General features: G+C 46.6%; 1 protein-coding gene across 1 annotated transcript in view; it reads left to right on the top strand.

Annotated features, from left to right (window-relative positions):
- The first annotated feature begins 510 nt into the window (after positions 1–510).
- LOC103742710 (cytochrome P450 2U1) overlaps positions 511–14,345 on the top strand; it is a 23,228-nt gene continuing 9,393 nt past the window's right edge. Inside the window, exons 1-3 of the mRNA XM_008843781.3 lie at positions 511–1,089; positions 9,273–9,908; positions 13,177–13,338. Coding sequence (XP_008842003.1) covers positions 639–1,089; positions 9,273–9,908; positions 13,177–13,338 — 1,249 coding nt within the window. The 5' untranslated portion in view covers positions 511–638. The remainder of the gene's footprint in view (positions 1,090–9,272; positions 9,909–13,176; positions 13,339–14,345) is intronic.

Here is a 14,345-nt window from a genome sequence, read left to right as displayed (position 1 = left end):
AAAAGGAGGAACTGGGGATCTGGCTCAGAGACAGGACTCTTTCTAGCCTGTACAAGACCTTGGATTTTTAAAAATATAATCCCCGGCACCACAAAATAATTAGCCATAAAAATTGGTCCAACCTAGACAATTCTATGGCCAACCAAATCTCGAGAAACCACGAGCTTGGGCCTGTAGAAGTCAGCAAAGTAAGCACTCAGAGCTATTACCAAGGTGGATTCAAGGCCTTTGCAATTATGCAAGTCACATTTAACGTTACGAGCTTAGGTTTCAGGTTGATCTCATGCCAGTAATCACACTGTTGCCCCTCCCACCCTATGACTCTCGCTTTTTAGGCCCCATGGAGTCCCATAAGCTTTCGCTCTCCGGGTAACCTGTTGTGACTCATGCACTCAAAGACAAAACTAACGGTACAGGATCGCTGGCCTCTCTGCTCAGGGACTAAGGACTCTTGCGCCAGGAGGAAGGACGCTCACCCGGCACAGCAGCCTGGAGGAGGCGGATCCAGGGCGCGGCTCAGCCAACCCGTGGGCGCTGCGTACTCTGTCCCCGCCCCTGACCTTCCCGCCGGGGGCCCTGGGTGATGGACGCCGACGCCGTGGCGTCAGCTGGCTGAACCCGAGGCTGATTCGCGGAGCATGTCGTCGGCCGGGTTCCCGAGGTCCGCAGCCCCGGAGCCACCGGGGGCCGCGCGTCCGTGGCTGTCCCCAGGGAGCGGCGCGCTGGTGCTGTGCGTCTTGGCGGCGCTGCTGGGCTGGCGCTGGCTGCGGCGCGCACACGGCATCCCCATCCCCCCGGGGCCCACGCCCTGGCCGCTGCTGGGCAACCTGGGCCACGTGCTGGTGCCCCGCTTCTTGCGGCCGCAGTACTGGCTGGAGCTGGGGTCCCAGTCGGGTGGGCCTGGCCCGCACGTGCTCCTGTCCCGGCTGGCTCGCGTCTACGGCAGTGTCTTCAGCCTCTTCCTGGGCCATCACCTAGTGGTGGTCTTAAGCGACTTCGACAGCGTGCGCGAGGCGCTGGTGCAGCAGGCCGAGGTGTTCAGTGACCGCCCACGGGTGCCGCTCATCTCCATCGTGACCAAGGAGAAGGGTGAGCGGTCCGAACCCGGGCGACTGGGGCTGCGGGAGCTCGCTGCACCTGCACCTGCACCTGCACCTGCCCACTTGCATCCCGCCCCCTGCATCCTGTCCCGCTGGCGAGTGGCGGTAGAGCAGAGGCGCGGATACCAAAGTGAAGTCGGGCACCGTTCGTGCAGGGGTGTTTTCTCTTTCCCAGTCGAGGCCTCACTCTTAGGTCTGTGACCCCAACGTTTTGTTCATTTTAGAAAGAGGGAAAGAACATTCTTTTCACCCAGTGAGTTTTGACTGCAGGAGTTTAAGTTCTTTTTCCATTAAAAAAGGATAAGAAAGCAAGCAAGGAGCCTGCTAGCAAATGGATTGTGTTGCCACATAACCTTTGTTTGTGTGATACCAACGTGCAGTTTTGCAGCCTGTTATCGCCTGCTGTGGGATACTGTATCGCTTTTACCCCTCCTCCAACTGCTCCGCAATTCGCCCCACAGTCTTCTTCCCCTTCATCTTTTTGGTGGTAGGTCCCAGCCTTTGAGCCACTCCTGCGCATCTATCAAGGGCCTAGTTAAATGTGTTTTTCTCTGGGACATCTGTTCTCACTGCCTCTCCCGTGCGTATGCAGATGTTGGAGTCAGTTTCCTTGACTCTGCACTTTTCCGTAGGCTGTATATTTTTGTAAACCTGTGTCTGGTATAGGTCTTCACCCCTGGACAGATACATAAGGCAGTCATTACTGCCACTCGGGGGAGCTCAGCATGTACTTCACTGTCATTGACCTAGTATTTCCTTGCCTTGAACAAGGCCTGTAGGGATCCAGGCGATGTGAATCTGATAAGGGCAGAGTTTAGCAGTGAAATATTAAATAAATAAGATGATCACAAGACTTTAAAGAAGCTGCTGAAAAACAAATGGCCAGCGTAGTCCCCTCCCCTGGGTACTCTCACGTCTATGCTATTTCTACCTAGAATTTGCTTCTGATCTTGTGGTTGCCTGGAGAAATTCTACCTGCTTTTGTTTTTCTCTTTAAAGAATGGTGAAATAGACATAAACTTTTCTGTTCTAGCCATTTCCACGTGCACAATTCAATGGTGTTGATCTACCATCCATCTACCTTCATTGTTTCAAAACTGAAAGGTAATGCTCATTAGACAACAACTCTCCACTTCCCAGCCCCAACCCAGCCCCTGGCCACCGCAACTCTACATTTTGTCTCTCTAGGTACTTCTATAAGTGGAATTGGGCTACATTTCCTTTTTTGTGGGTCACAAAGTATGCTTGGCATAATGCTTTGAAGGTTCATCCATTTGGTAGCCTAAGTAAGAATTTACTTAAATTTTAAAAATTCTATTTAGTGTGTGTGTGTGTGTGTATGTGTGTGTATTCATGTATTTATGTGGGTCCATGTGTGCCACAGGGCATGTGTGGAGGTCAGAAGACAACTTGTGGAAGTTGGTTCTCTCCTCCATATGCTCTGGGAATCAGACTTGACAGCAGGTGCTTTTACCTGTTAACTTATCTTGCCAGCCACCCTGACAATTTTCTTTTGAAGATTGAAGAGTACTCCCTTATGTATATATGTCATATTTCTTTATCCATTCATCCACCAATAGAAACTTGAGTGCTTTTTCCTTTATGTGTAGGGGGTACTGGTGGTGTATGTGTGTGTGTGGTATATGTGTGTGGTGTATGCATGTGCTCACATGTATGGAGGAAGGATGTCAGTTGTTCTGCTCTGTCACTCTGCATTTTCCCTTAAGGATAGAGTCTCTCCCTGTACCTGGAGCTCATAGTTTTTTTGAATAGGCTGATGGGCCCTAGTGATCTTCCTGTCTGTACCTTGCTTTTTAAAAAACATTTTCTAAAGATCTATTATTTTTAATTATACGTATGTGTGTGGGTATGTGCGTGTGAGTGCTGATGCCTGCTGAGGCCAGAGGTGTCAGATCCCTCTGGCGCTAGAGTTCCAGGTAGTTGTGAGATTCCCCCTCCGTGGGTACTGGGTACTGAACTCTGGTCCTCTGCAAGAGTAGTATGTGCTCTTAACCTCTGGGCCATCTCTCTGGCCCCTTACACCTTGCTTTTCTACATGGGCAATAAGACTCCAAGCTCTGGATCATACTTGACCAGCTTTTTTCTTTTCTCTTTTTTGGTTTTTCTCCTCCTCCTCCCTCCTCCCTCCTCCCACCCTGCCCTTCTATCTTATTCACCTCCTCCTCCCTCCTCTTCTTTTTTTGGTGATACTGGGAATTAAACCTGTGGCTTCATGCATGATAGGCAAGTGCTCTAGCAGTGAACTATATCCCAGCACTGTTGGAATATTGTGCATAATGCTGCTATGAACATGTGTGTGAAAAGTCTCTTTAATTCCCTGCTTTCAGTCTTTTGTGTGTCCTTCAAAAAGTGAACCTGTTTGATTCTCAAGTGTTGGAGGAACTGCTGTGGCACAGTCTATAGTAGCTGCACTATTTTGCATTTCCACAATCATTGCCTGTGTTAATTACTTTTCTGTTGCGCTGATGAAACACCAGGGCAACTTAGAGAAGGAAGAGTTTATTTGGTTTATGGTTCTAGAGAGATAAGTCCATCATGGCAGGAGGCAGCCAGAGCAGAACACTGAGAGCCCACATCTTCAAGCAGAAAGCAGAAGGAGAGCCAACTGGGAGTGGGACAAAGCTATGAACTCTTTTTTTAAAATATCTTAATTATTATTTTTATTTTATGTGTATGCATGTTTTGCCTGCATGTAGGTAAGTACACTCATGTCATGCAATGCCCGCGGAGGACAGAAGAGGCTGTCAGATCCCCTGGGACTTGAGTTAGAGACAGTTGTTAGTTGCCATGTGGGTGCTGGGATTCAAACCCCAGTCTTCTGCAAGAACAGTCCGTGTTCTTAACCACTGAGGCATCTCTCCAGCCCCCAAAGCTATGAACTCTTAAAGCCCACCCTAACTGGCTTGGTTCCTCTGCTCCTAAACCTCTGCAAACTGGAGACCAAGTGGTTCAAGTACTTGGAGCCTTTGGGAGATAGTTCTCATTCAAACCACCATATTTCACCATATTCTACTCCCTGATCCCCATAGGTTCATGGTCATATCATAATGCAAAATGCACTTAGTCCAACTTGAAAAGTCCCCATAGTCTTTAACATCTCAACACTCTTCAAAGTTTCAAAGTCTCTTCTGAGACCCAAGGCACTCTCTTAACTGTCACCCCCTATAAAATTAAAAGACAAATTACATACTTCAAACATGCAATAGAACTGAATATACTTTCCTATTCTAAAAGGGAGGACTAGAGCCCTAGTGAGGAAATACCAGACCAAAACAGTAGGGCAAACATCAAATCCTGTGGTTCCATGTCCAAAGGCTGGGACTTTAGTTCCAAATGCTTAGATGGCTCCACCCCTCCAGCTATGCTGTGTGCAAAGTTCATCTCTCTCTTGGGCTGTTTGCATTCTCTGTATGCAGCTTTCCTTGGCAGATATCTCACAGTCTGGCATCTCTGACGTCTTGGGGTCTCCACCACAACCCAGGCTTGACCTTCCCAGCATCATTCAATGATCTTACAAGGCTTCTTGGCCTCCAAGCACCTTCTTTATGCAGGGACGCCCCTGCTACACTCTGCCTAGCCTCAGCAGTAGAGCTGCAGATAAAAAGTCAGTGACCGCTCACCCTTGCACCTTTCATGTCTCTAAGGCCAGCACCACGTGAACAGTGCTGCCAACAAAGGCTGCCAGCTGTACCTCCTGGGATCATATTTGCTGCTGCTTTTGTATGTTGTGGCTTTCTAGAATGGCCCATGGCTCTGCTTGCAGCATTCAGCTTCTTTTCTCATCCAACCCTCCAAAGTCTTCCATATTCCTTCAAAAAACAAATGATTGGGTTATTTATAGCAGCAGCCCACTCTCTGGAACCTATACTAATTACTTACCTGTTGCTGTAATAAAACACCATGACTGAAGCAACTTACAGAAGGAAGAGTGTATTTGCTCTGTGGTTCCAAAGGGATAATGGTCCACCATGATGGGGGCACATGGCAGGAGGCAGAGTAGAAAGCTGGGAACTCACATCTTTAAGCATGCGCAGGAGGGAGGGATGGAGGGAGAGAGGAAGGTAGATGGGGTGCCGGGGGACTGGAACTGGGGCAAGGCTGTGAACTTTTAAAAATATTTTATTTATTATTTTTATTTTATGTGTATGCGTGTATTGCCTGCATGTAGGTGAGTGCACCCATGTCATGTAATGCCCATGGAGGACAGAAGAGGCTGTCGGATCCCCTGGAACTGGACAGTTGTTAGCTGTCATATGGGTGCTGGGATTCGAACCCGGGTCTTCTACAAGAACAACCAGTGTTCTTAACCGCTGAGCCATCTCTCCAGCCCCTAGGCTGTGAACTTTTAAAGCCCACCCCAGTAACCTGCTCCCTCCGCAAGGCTGCACCTCCTAAACCTCTACAAACAGCACCACCAACAGTACCTCCAAGGGTTCAAATACTTGGAGCCTATGGGGACATTTCTCATTCAAACTACCACCTTGCCCAAGGGTTAAAATTTCTCCATACCCTGATTAGTGTATCTTTTTTTAACCTTCTTTTTAAAATATGCCTTGGTCTCCCCTCTTTGGGAATATGTAATCTACATGCTTCTCTGCCCCACAGGGAGAGGTCAGCATCCCTTCTCTTTTATAGTACCTCTCTTCTATCTTAAGATCCATCCTATGCCCTTTCAGTCAGTCTGCAAATCCTGTCACTTCCTATTTCAGATGGTGTCTCCTGTCCCACCACTTTTCTCCATCTCCACTGGCATCCAGGCCACAATTGTTTCCCATCTGATACTTGAGAAACTTCTGAACTGGTTGCTTACTTCCATCTTCATGACTTTGGCAAACTTAAAGACAGGAAGAGTTGACTAACTTTAGTTGCCTAGGAAATTGTTTATTGGGGCTTCAGTAAACGAAGAGAAAGTTCTGGATTTTAAGGACGAATGAGCAATTCTCATTCCTTCTTTGTGGTGACACATGATAACCCAGAAGCCCTCTGAACAGAAGCACACATGCCATCCACAATGATAGAGAGATGGCTGCAGCCCTGTCCACAGTTTCTGAAGGATGAGTTTGATCTAGAATTGGTGGATGGCAGAAGAGTAGACACACCCATACCTCAGCGTCAGGGGCGGGGGCACTGTGGAGTATAAGAATGAAGTGAAGAGTGCTCCCCCTTCAAGGCCTTGGAAAGGCTCAGGAATTGGAGGCACCAGTGATTGGAGGAGGCAGGAGTGAGCTTCTGGGCTGAAAACAGGAAGAGTCTGAAATCTTCGTAAACTGCAGGTCCAGTTTCAGTTCCTAAGACCACGGCAGCCTCTGCAGAAAAGAAAACAAATGCCGTGGATTGCCTTGCATTTCACTCACCTCATGGCTAGAGATGAGTTGAGGATTGAGGCTTGTGGCCATGCAAGATGCATCTGGACTAAGAAAGGACTCTTGAAGATTTCAATCTGAATGAAATTTAGACAAAGAATACCCAACTAACCTGGCCACTAGTGAAAGAAAATAAGGAAATTTATGTCTTGGTTTGGACCTGGCAGAGAGGGTGTTCCCTGCCTACCCTCCTTCAGTTGAAGTTGCAGTTCCTTGACTATAAAGCCCCACAGACCGTAGTAAACAAATCAGTGTACTATGTTGTGTTCCAGGTAAACCGTATGTGTAGACACTGCTATCTGAGTTTCACAATGACGTCTATTTATCACAAAAGTATTCTGCTGTTTATTTTTTCCTCTAGGCATTTATAAATGTGAAAACCAGTCTCAACTCCCTAGCCGTTAAAAAGGCAGGTACAGGCTATAGATGGCCTCCAGACTTTAGTTTGTTGAATTAGGCTGTAAGCGTGTTATAAATGGAAGAATGAGGAAACAATGACTGTTTCTCTAAAGGCAAGAAAGAGAGGGCATGGGGAGTGAAGGAACACAGCAGACAAACAGAAAGCTGAGTAATAGGTTAGAAATAAGTCAGTGATTGCAATGCACGTGAAAGGACTAACTTTACAGGATAAGGACAGACGACCAGAATGGATTTTTAAAATTCAAGTATGAGTCTACCATAAAGAAGGCAATTATCAAGTTAATCTGTGATAAATGCAATTTCAGTAACTCAAAAAGCTTTCCTATACAGGTGACAAGCTAATTATAAAAGAATAAGAGTCAAGAATATCCAAAGTAAGCCGGGCGTGGTGGTGCATGCCTGTAGTCCCACCACTCGGGAGGCAGAGGCAGGCAGATCTCTGTGAGTTCAAGGCCAGCCTGGTCTACATAATGAGTTCCAGGACAGCTGGGGCTACAGGGAGACCCTGTCTCAAAAAGACCAAAAAAAAAAAAGAAGAAAAAAAGTGTAAAGTCAACTTCGAAGAGGGCCAAACTGGTTTTCAGGGAGGGAGGGGTTTTCCTAGTAGACATTAAAACATTTCTTAATGAAATATTAGTAAGATTTACTCTTACTAGACTAATTAACAGTCTTTTGCATTTATAAATAACAGTAATTGTTTTAAGCACAGGACAGACAAGCAGACAATATAGCAGACTACAAAGCCTATTAAACTAGCCCACCTGTGCATAGGAGGTGTATGGCAGAGGCGGTGCTGAGGATGGTGGGAAGGAGGATGGGGCATGCAAATGGAGGGTGGGGACTGTGTGCTAAGCTGCCCTTAAACTAGGTTATTGGGGAACTGGAGAGAGGGCTCAGTGAGGAAGAGCATGTGCAATATGAGGACCCATAGCAGCCACATAAACAGCTGAGTGTGGCTGTGCACAGTTCTAGAACACCTTAGACTACAGAGCAACACCTGCCTCCCCCCAAAAAACAACAAAAAATAAAAAAAATGTATAATTAAAAACTTGTTTGCCAGATAATACCATTGAAAAGTAGGAAAAAAAAAAAAAACATGGTGAGAGAGGAGCTATACTATGTACTTAAAATACATAGAAGAAATTCTCACATAGCAGGTGAGAGTAAATCAGGGACTAGGAAGCCTGGCAGCGACGGGAAAGCGCTGTTCTGACGCGTGCTGACGGTCCACGGGGAGTGAAGGAAAACCATATGAGGTGCATTTCTTCCTCTTATTGGCAAAAACAAAAATAGTGCAAGTATCAAGTGATGGAAACTCTTTGAAACAAAACAAGCCGTTCATATACTTTTGGAAGTGTTTTTGGTACACTCAGGCAGTGATTTGTCGCTGTCTAGTCATGTTGAAGATACACATATTTCATGACTCATCAATCCACTCTTAGTGGTATATGTAAAATGTGGAGGAAGTCCAGTGGAATAAATACATATTCCGACATGCATTTGACCATGTAGATGTTTACATTGAAATGCTTCTCTTTTCCCCTGTGGTGCTGGAGGTTGGACCCAGGGCTTGTGCATGCTCCTCACACACTGCACTACTGAGCTATACCCAACCCTTGAAGTCTGAGGAAACTCAACCACAGAGCTAGGTCTTCGCTTCATCTGCAGTTGAATCCTGTACCCCAGAGCCTGACACAGTAAGCATTCAGGAATAGCATGGTGTTTGGGTTCAAGTGGGAAGTTTCCCCTGAGCTCGTGTTTGAATACATGGTCCTAGCTTGTGCTACTGTTTGGAAGGTTGTGGAACTTAAGAGGTAGGTCCCAGCTCGAGGAAGTGGGCCACTGGGCCTTCTTTGTGGGTCGGAGCCCAGCCCTGACTGTGGTCCAAATGTGCTTTCTGATCTGACAAGATGTAAGCAAGCAACCTCCACTGCCACTGCTTTGAGCTCCTCACACTGCACGCCTTCCCGCCCTTAAGACTGCACCCTCCCAAGCCATGAGCCAAAATGAACCTTCCCCCTTCAGTAGCTTCCAGATATTTAGTCACAACAACAATAAAAGTGACCAGTGCATATGGGAAGGATGGAGAACCAGCTGAAATGATGAAGGAAGGACGTCACAGAAAATAGATGAACTAGTTACCAGAAGAAACATCTGGAATTTAAGGCAGTTGTGAACCAGCAGTTGGAACCAAACTTGGTTCCTCTAGAAGAGCAGCAAGCACTCTTACACACTGAGCCATCTCTCCCACCCCATTGCTGATCATTCTTGACTGGTGGTCTTTCCCTGTATATGAACTTTGCATAAGAGATTTGAAAAATACAGGCAGTGTTCTCTCTGACTTTCTTTTCTTGGCATCCTTTTGCAGGAGTTGTGTTTGCGCACTATGGTCCAGTCTGGAAGCAGCAGAGGAAATTCTCTCACTCAACCCTTCGTCACTTTGGTTTGGGAAAGCTTAGCCTGGAGCCCAAGATTATTGCGGAGTTCCAGTATGTGAAGGAGGAAATGCAGAAGCATGGGGAAGCCCCCTTCAGCCCTTTCCCCATCATCAGCAATGCCGTCTCAAACATCATCTGCTCTTTGTGCTTTGGCCACCGCTTTGATTACACCAACAGGGAGTTCAAGAAGATGCTCGACTTTATGTCTCGAGGGTTAGAAATCTGTTTGAACAGCCAGCTCCTCCTGGTCAATGTATGCTCCTGGCTTTACTACCTCCCCTTTGGGCCATTTAAGGAGCTAAGACAAATTGAAAAGGACATAACCTGTTTCCTTAAAAACATCATCAAAGATCACCAGGAGTCTCTGGACGCCAGCAACCCCCAGGACTTCATAGACATGTACCTTCTGCACATGGCGGAGGAGAGGAAAAACAGCAGCAACAGCAGCTTCAATGAGGATTACTTGTTTTATATCATTGGGGATCTTTTCATTGCTGGAACAGATACCACAACCAACTCTCTGCTTTGGTGCCTGTTGTACATGGCACTGAACCCTGATGTGCAAAGTAATTAATAGATGTGCTCTTTCTTCCTGGTAAACCAGGTTCTTTAAGGTCAGGAATAGCAACCTCTGTGGCCCCAAGCACTGATGTTTTCAGTCTGGAAAACCGAATAACTGTTTGTGTTTTGTAGGATGTTGGTAAAAGCTCAAGTTCCAGATGGAAGGACCTGTGCCAGAGCTCGCTCACCCCCGCTCTCCTCTCCATAGTCTGATTCTCTGAGAAATCTATGAGAGTGAAAGATTGTTAGAGAAGTAGGACATTCCAGAGCTAAAGGGACCACCTGAATACATTCCTTTTCTTTTGAAAATGGAGATCACAAGCCCAAACAAGTCAGCAAATGTCACAGCTAGCACCACACAGACCCTGTGGAGAGTGAGCAGCAGCAGGACAGCACTAGCGACTGATAGGCAGCGCAGTGCGTTGGTTTCTATTGGCTGCTCTTTGCAGCTTCCTTGGCTTGTGGCCCCTCTTCCATCTTCAGAGCAAGCCAAGCTGCAGTGTTGGGCTTCTTAGTCATATCTCCCACTGACTCTCAATTCTGGGGGAAGAGTTTAAAACCCATGTTGCTTAGTAACTGGGATATGTTCTGAGAAATGTACATTAGATGATTTCTTCATTGTGTGAATTTCACAGAGCACACTTCACTAAGACCACTATACTATCACTAGGCAATATAACTTTATGGGACCATGCTTGTGTATATGGCCTGCTGTTGATTGAAACATCATTATACACCATGTGATTGTGCTTATTTTAGGTACACCTAATAACCCTGTATACTCCCCCCACGTCCAGGTCCTTAATTTTTTTTTTTGTCTTTTTGAAGCAGGGTCTCCCTGTAGCCCCAGATGTCCTGGAACTCACTATGTAGACCAGGCTGGCCTTGAACTCACAGAGATCCGCCTGCCTCTGCCTCCCAAGTGCTGGGATTAAAGGCGTGTGCCACCAGGCCCGTTCAGGTCCTTAATTTAGTCTCATCTGTGTCATCCCTTTTGCTGTCTGCTGTCAGTTTGATACAGTTTGAAAGTACCCCCTCCTCCCCTCCATCAAAAGTTCATGTGCTGGAAGTTTGGTCCTCGGTGGTGTCTGTCATATTGAGGTGATAAAACCTTATAAGGGGCAACTGCAGCAAGGTGATAAGGTCTTGGTGTCTTTGGAAAGCTTAGTTTGGATCCCAGAATTATTGAGGAATTTAACTCTGCAGTGAGAAATAACAGCGCCGAGATGCCCCCTCGGCCTCTCCCGTCATCAGCTCTGTGGTCTGTTAGTATCAGCAGTGAGTCATGTGATTCTCATAGGACTGGCTGGTTCCCATGGGAGTGGGCTCTAAAAGGTACAGCCATGGCCCCTGGGTCTCTCTGGCCTCCTACTGGCCATATGATCGTACTTTTGTCATGATGCCATCTGCCATGTTGTGATATGGCTGAACAGGTGGGCTGCCTGTTCTTGAACTCTTGGCCTCCAAAACTGATCTGAGTTTTTTTTTTTTTTATAAAGTATCTAGATTCAAGTTTTTTGTTGCAACAACCAAAACTGGATGAAGACACCATTTAACATGACATATTTACAAAGTACCAAGGAATAGAGCTCTGGACACCTTGAAGGACATCTACTGTGGACATCATTGTAGCTCCCTCTTTTAATTAGCTATTGCTGAGTAACAGATTACCCCCAAAATTTGCAGCTTAATGCAGCAACTTTGATATTTTGTAGTTTCTGAGTATCAAGAATCCAGGAGGAGCTAAATCTGGATGATTCTAATTCAGGGTTTTTTAATGACGTTACATTCAAAGTATCGACTGGGCCACAGTCATCTATTGACTTGAACCAGTCTATGGGTCCACTTCCAAAGTGGCAATCCACGTGCTACTGGCTGCAGCCCCAGTGCCTTCCCACCATGACCTTTCCATTAGGCTGCCTGACTTGGCAGCTGTCCTCCCCTGTGGGAGAGACTTGAGAGAGGAACAGAGGCGGGAGCTGCTTGTTAAATCATGGGCCTGCCTCTTTAAGACCTGTTCTATGGCCTAGAGAAATTGGGCTGTCTCCACACCCCCTGTTGAGATAAGAAGGCTAGCCCAGACACCTCTCCCCAGGAAAAGCTATAAGCAGTGATCCTCTATGTCTGCTTGCTTGGCGCCCACCCTACCCAGCACCACACGTGTGCATCCTTCTCGCTCTATTGTGAGCTCTTTTTCTGTGTTCCTTGCTGTCTCACACTCTGGCTGGTGCAGTTTTCTCCATTCCACACTCGCTTCCCCTTTTCCGGGTTCCCCTGTCATGCTGTCTGTGGCAGATTATCTTTTACTCTTTTTTACCTTAAGCTAATCATGTCTAAAATGTCCTCTCAGCTTATGTCCCTGTCATGCTGCTTCTGTAATGCCATCCTACACCATGACCCAAGAGTAGGCACATACATTGCCTCCATGGTTGCGTGGCCCCCTCTCCTAAGAAGCTCATCGTCTGAGGGGTAATGTGCCCACTCCTTTCCTGAACTGCCATTTTCTTATCCCTTCTCTTTAATACTGTAAGAAATGGCACACTGTGGCTTCTCCTGTCTGTTGGTCGTATATACTAACCAGTACAAGATGGGAGGGAACGCACCAGGAGATGAACCCTGTCTTAGTCACCTTTCCACTGCTACAACAAAACGTGATTACCAGCCAACCAAGACAGTATTTTGGCTCATGGTTTCTGTGGTTTCAGTTCCTGACCAGTTGGTTCTGTTGCTTTGGGATCTGTGGTGAGGCAGCACATCATTGCTGGGGAGTCTGCTCATGGCAGACGCGAAAGAGAGGGAAGGAGGAAGTTCCAGGGTCTCACCTCATCAAGGGCACCCCATCTGTGACCTAAACCCTCCCATCAGCTTCTACCCCATAACATTACTTGGAAGAAGAGATCTGTGACCACAGGCCTTTGAGGATGATCTTTTTGCAAACTATAGCAAACCCCATGGGCGAGGCTCATTGGAGACCACCTTAGGCTGTCTCATGATATCACAGCCTAGAGCATCAACCCATAGTCACATGACAGTGTACTATAGCCCCTCCCCCCTTGCATGGAAAGTACTTTTTTGGTCCCTCTGTTCCACTATCCTCCAAAGTCCTGGTGTGGCACAACCCCCCAACTCCACTTGGCATCCATGACTAGTGCTGAATCAGGCCGTCATTGCCATCCCATCCCTTGTGGGCAAATGGAAAAGGGAAGTGTGCATAACAGTGCTGACTCAACTCTCCGAGGCTTATCTGTGGTTTCTTTTTTCCTTTTTGCATAGAAAAGGTTCATGAAGAAATTGAAAGTGTCATTGGTTGTGACCGTGCACCTTCCCTCATGGACAAGGCCCGGATGCCATACACGGAGGCCACCATCATGGAGGTGCAGAGGCTAACCATGGTGGTACCACTAGCCATTCCTCATATGACCTCGGAACAAACAGGCAAGTTCTTGTTTGCCTGCCCTCTCTGCATGCCCCTGAGGGAAGCAGAGCCTCCTAACCCAGGGCAGCTTGGTGTCCTAGCTGAGGAGAAAGGTCCAGGGAGTGTTCTGGCCCTTCACTGTCCATTATCAGTTGTGCTGGCATTCAGGTGCTGCTAAGTTTTATTAATAGCTCACTGTCCCCTGCAGAAGTAAGACAAGTCTGTCTAAATGTGGAATGAAGGATTTTAGCTAGAAATTACCTCATTTCATTTTTTTTCAATAAATAATTTATTGAGAATTTCATACATGCATATAAGGTGTTTTGATCAAGTCCATGCCCACTCCCTCCCCTCCAACTCCTCCCATATCTCCCCGTCATTTTTTTCTGGTAAGTTCACGTACTCTTTCTTCTTTATTTTTATGGGGCTTTTGGCTACTCTAACATTCCCCCCTCTGAAGAGGTAACCCTAAAATCTTTTAAGGGTTAGATATAAGCTCCCAAATACTTTCAACATTTTTGGCCTTTGAAACAGAGAATGTTGCTAAGAGGCCCAAGGACATTTTGACTTTTAGCCAAGAAACTGGCTACTTTTCTTTGGGGTCTTTTTACCCTAAATGCCTAGCCAATTCCTACTTCCTGTTCTTATCACACCATTCTCTGAAGAGGTTACCCAAATTACCAATAGGGAATACAACGCAGACTGCTCTGGCTTCTTCCATGCTGAACAGGGAGGGATGCAGGGTGAGGCAATTGGAGTGCCTCTTCAGTGGCTCTATCTAAAAGACTCCCAAATTGCATAACTCTTATCTCTAAGGGGAAAAGAAAGTCCTTGAATCGTGAATAGGAGATATGAAGGAGAAGTAAAGGCAAGAGTAATGAGCAGTACAAGTTCTAGCCAGGGAACTAGAAAAAAGAACAGGGCAAATTTCAAATGTTCATATGAGTCCATTGGAATTTCTTGACAAGGGCTTCAAAAAGCATCCCTCTGTTGGGTTCCTCCTCATTTTTCTTTTGTCTTCCAAGAC

Source organism: Nannospalax galili, unplaced genomic scaffold, assembly GCF_000622305.1.
Source record: "Nannospalax galili isolate Female #2095 unplaced genomic scaffold, S.galili_v1.0 scaffold571, whole genome shotgun sequence".
Lineage (NCBI taxonomy): Eukaryota > Metazoa > Chordata > Mammalia > Rodentia > Spalacidae > Nannospalax > Nannospalax galili.
Note: the sequence above shows the minus strand (reverse complement) of the source record. Positions and strands in the feature narration are given on the sequence as shown.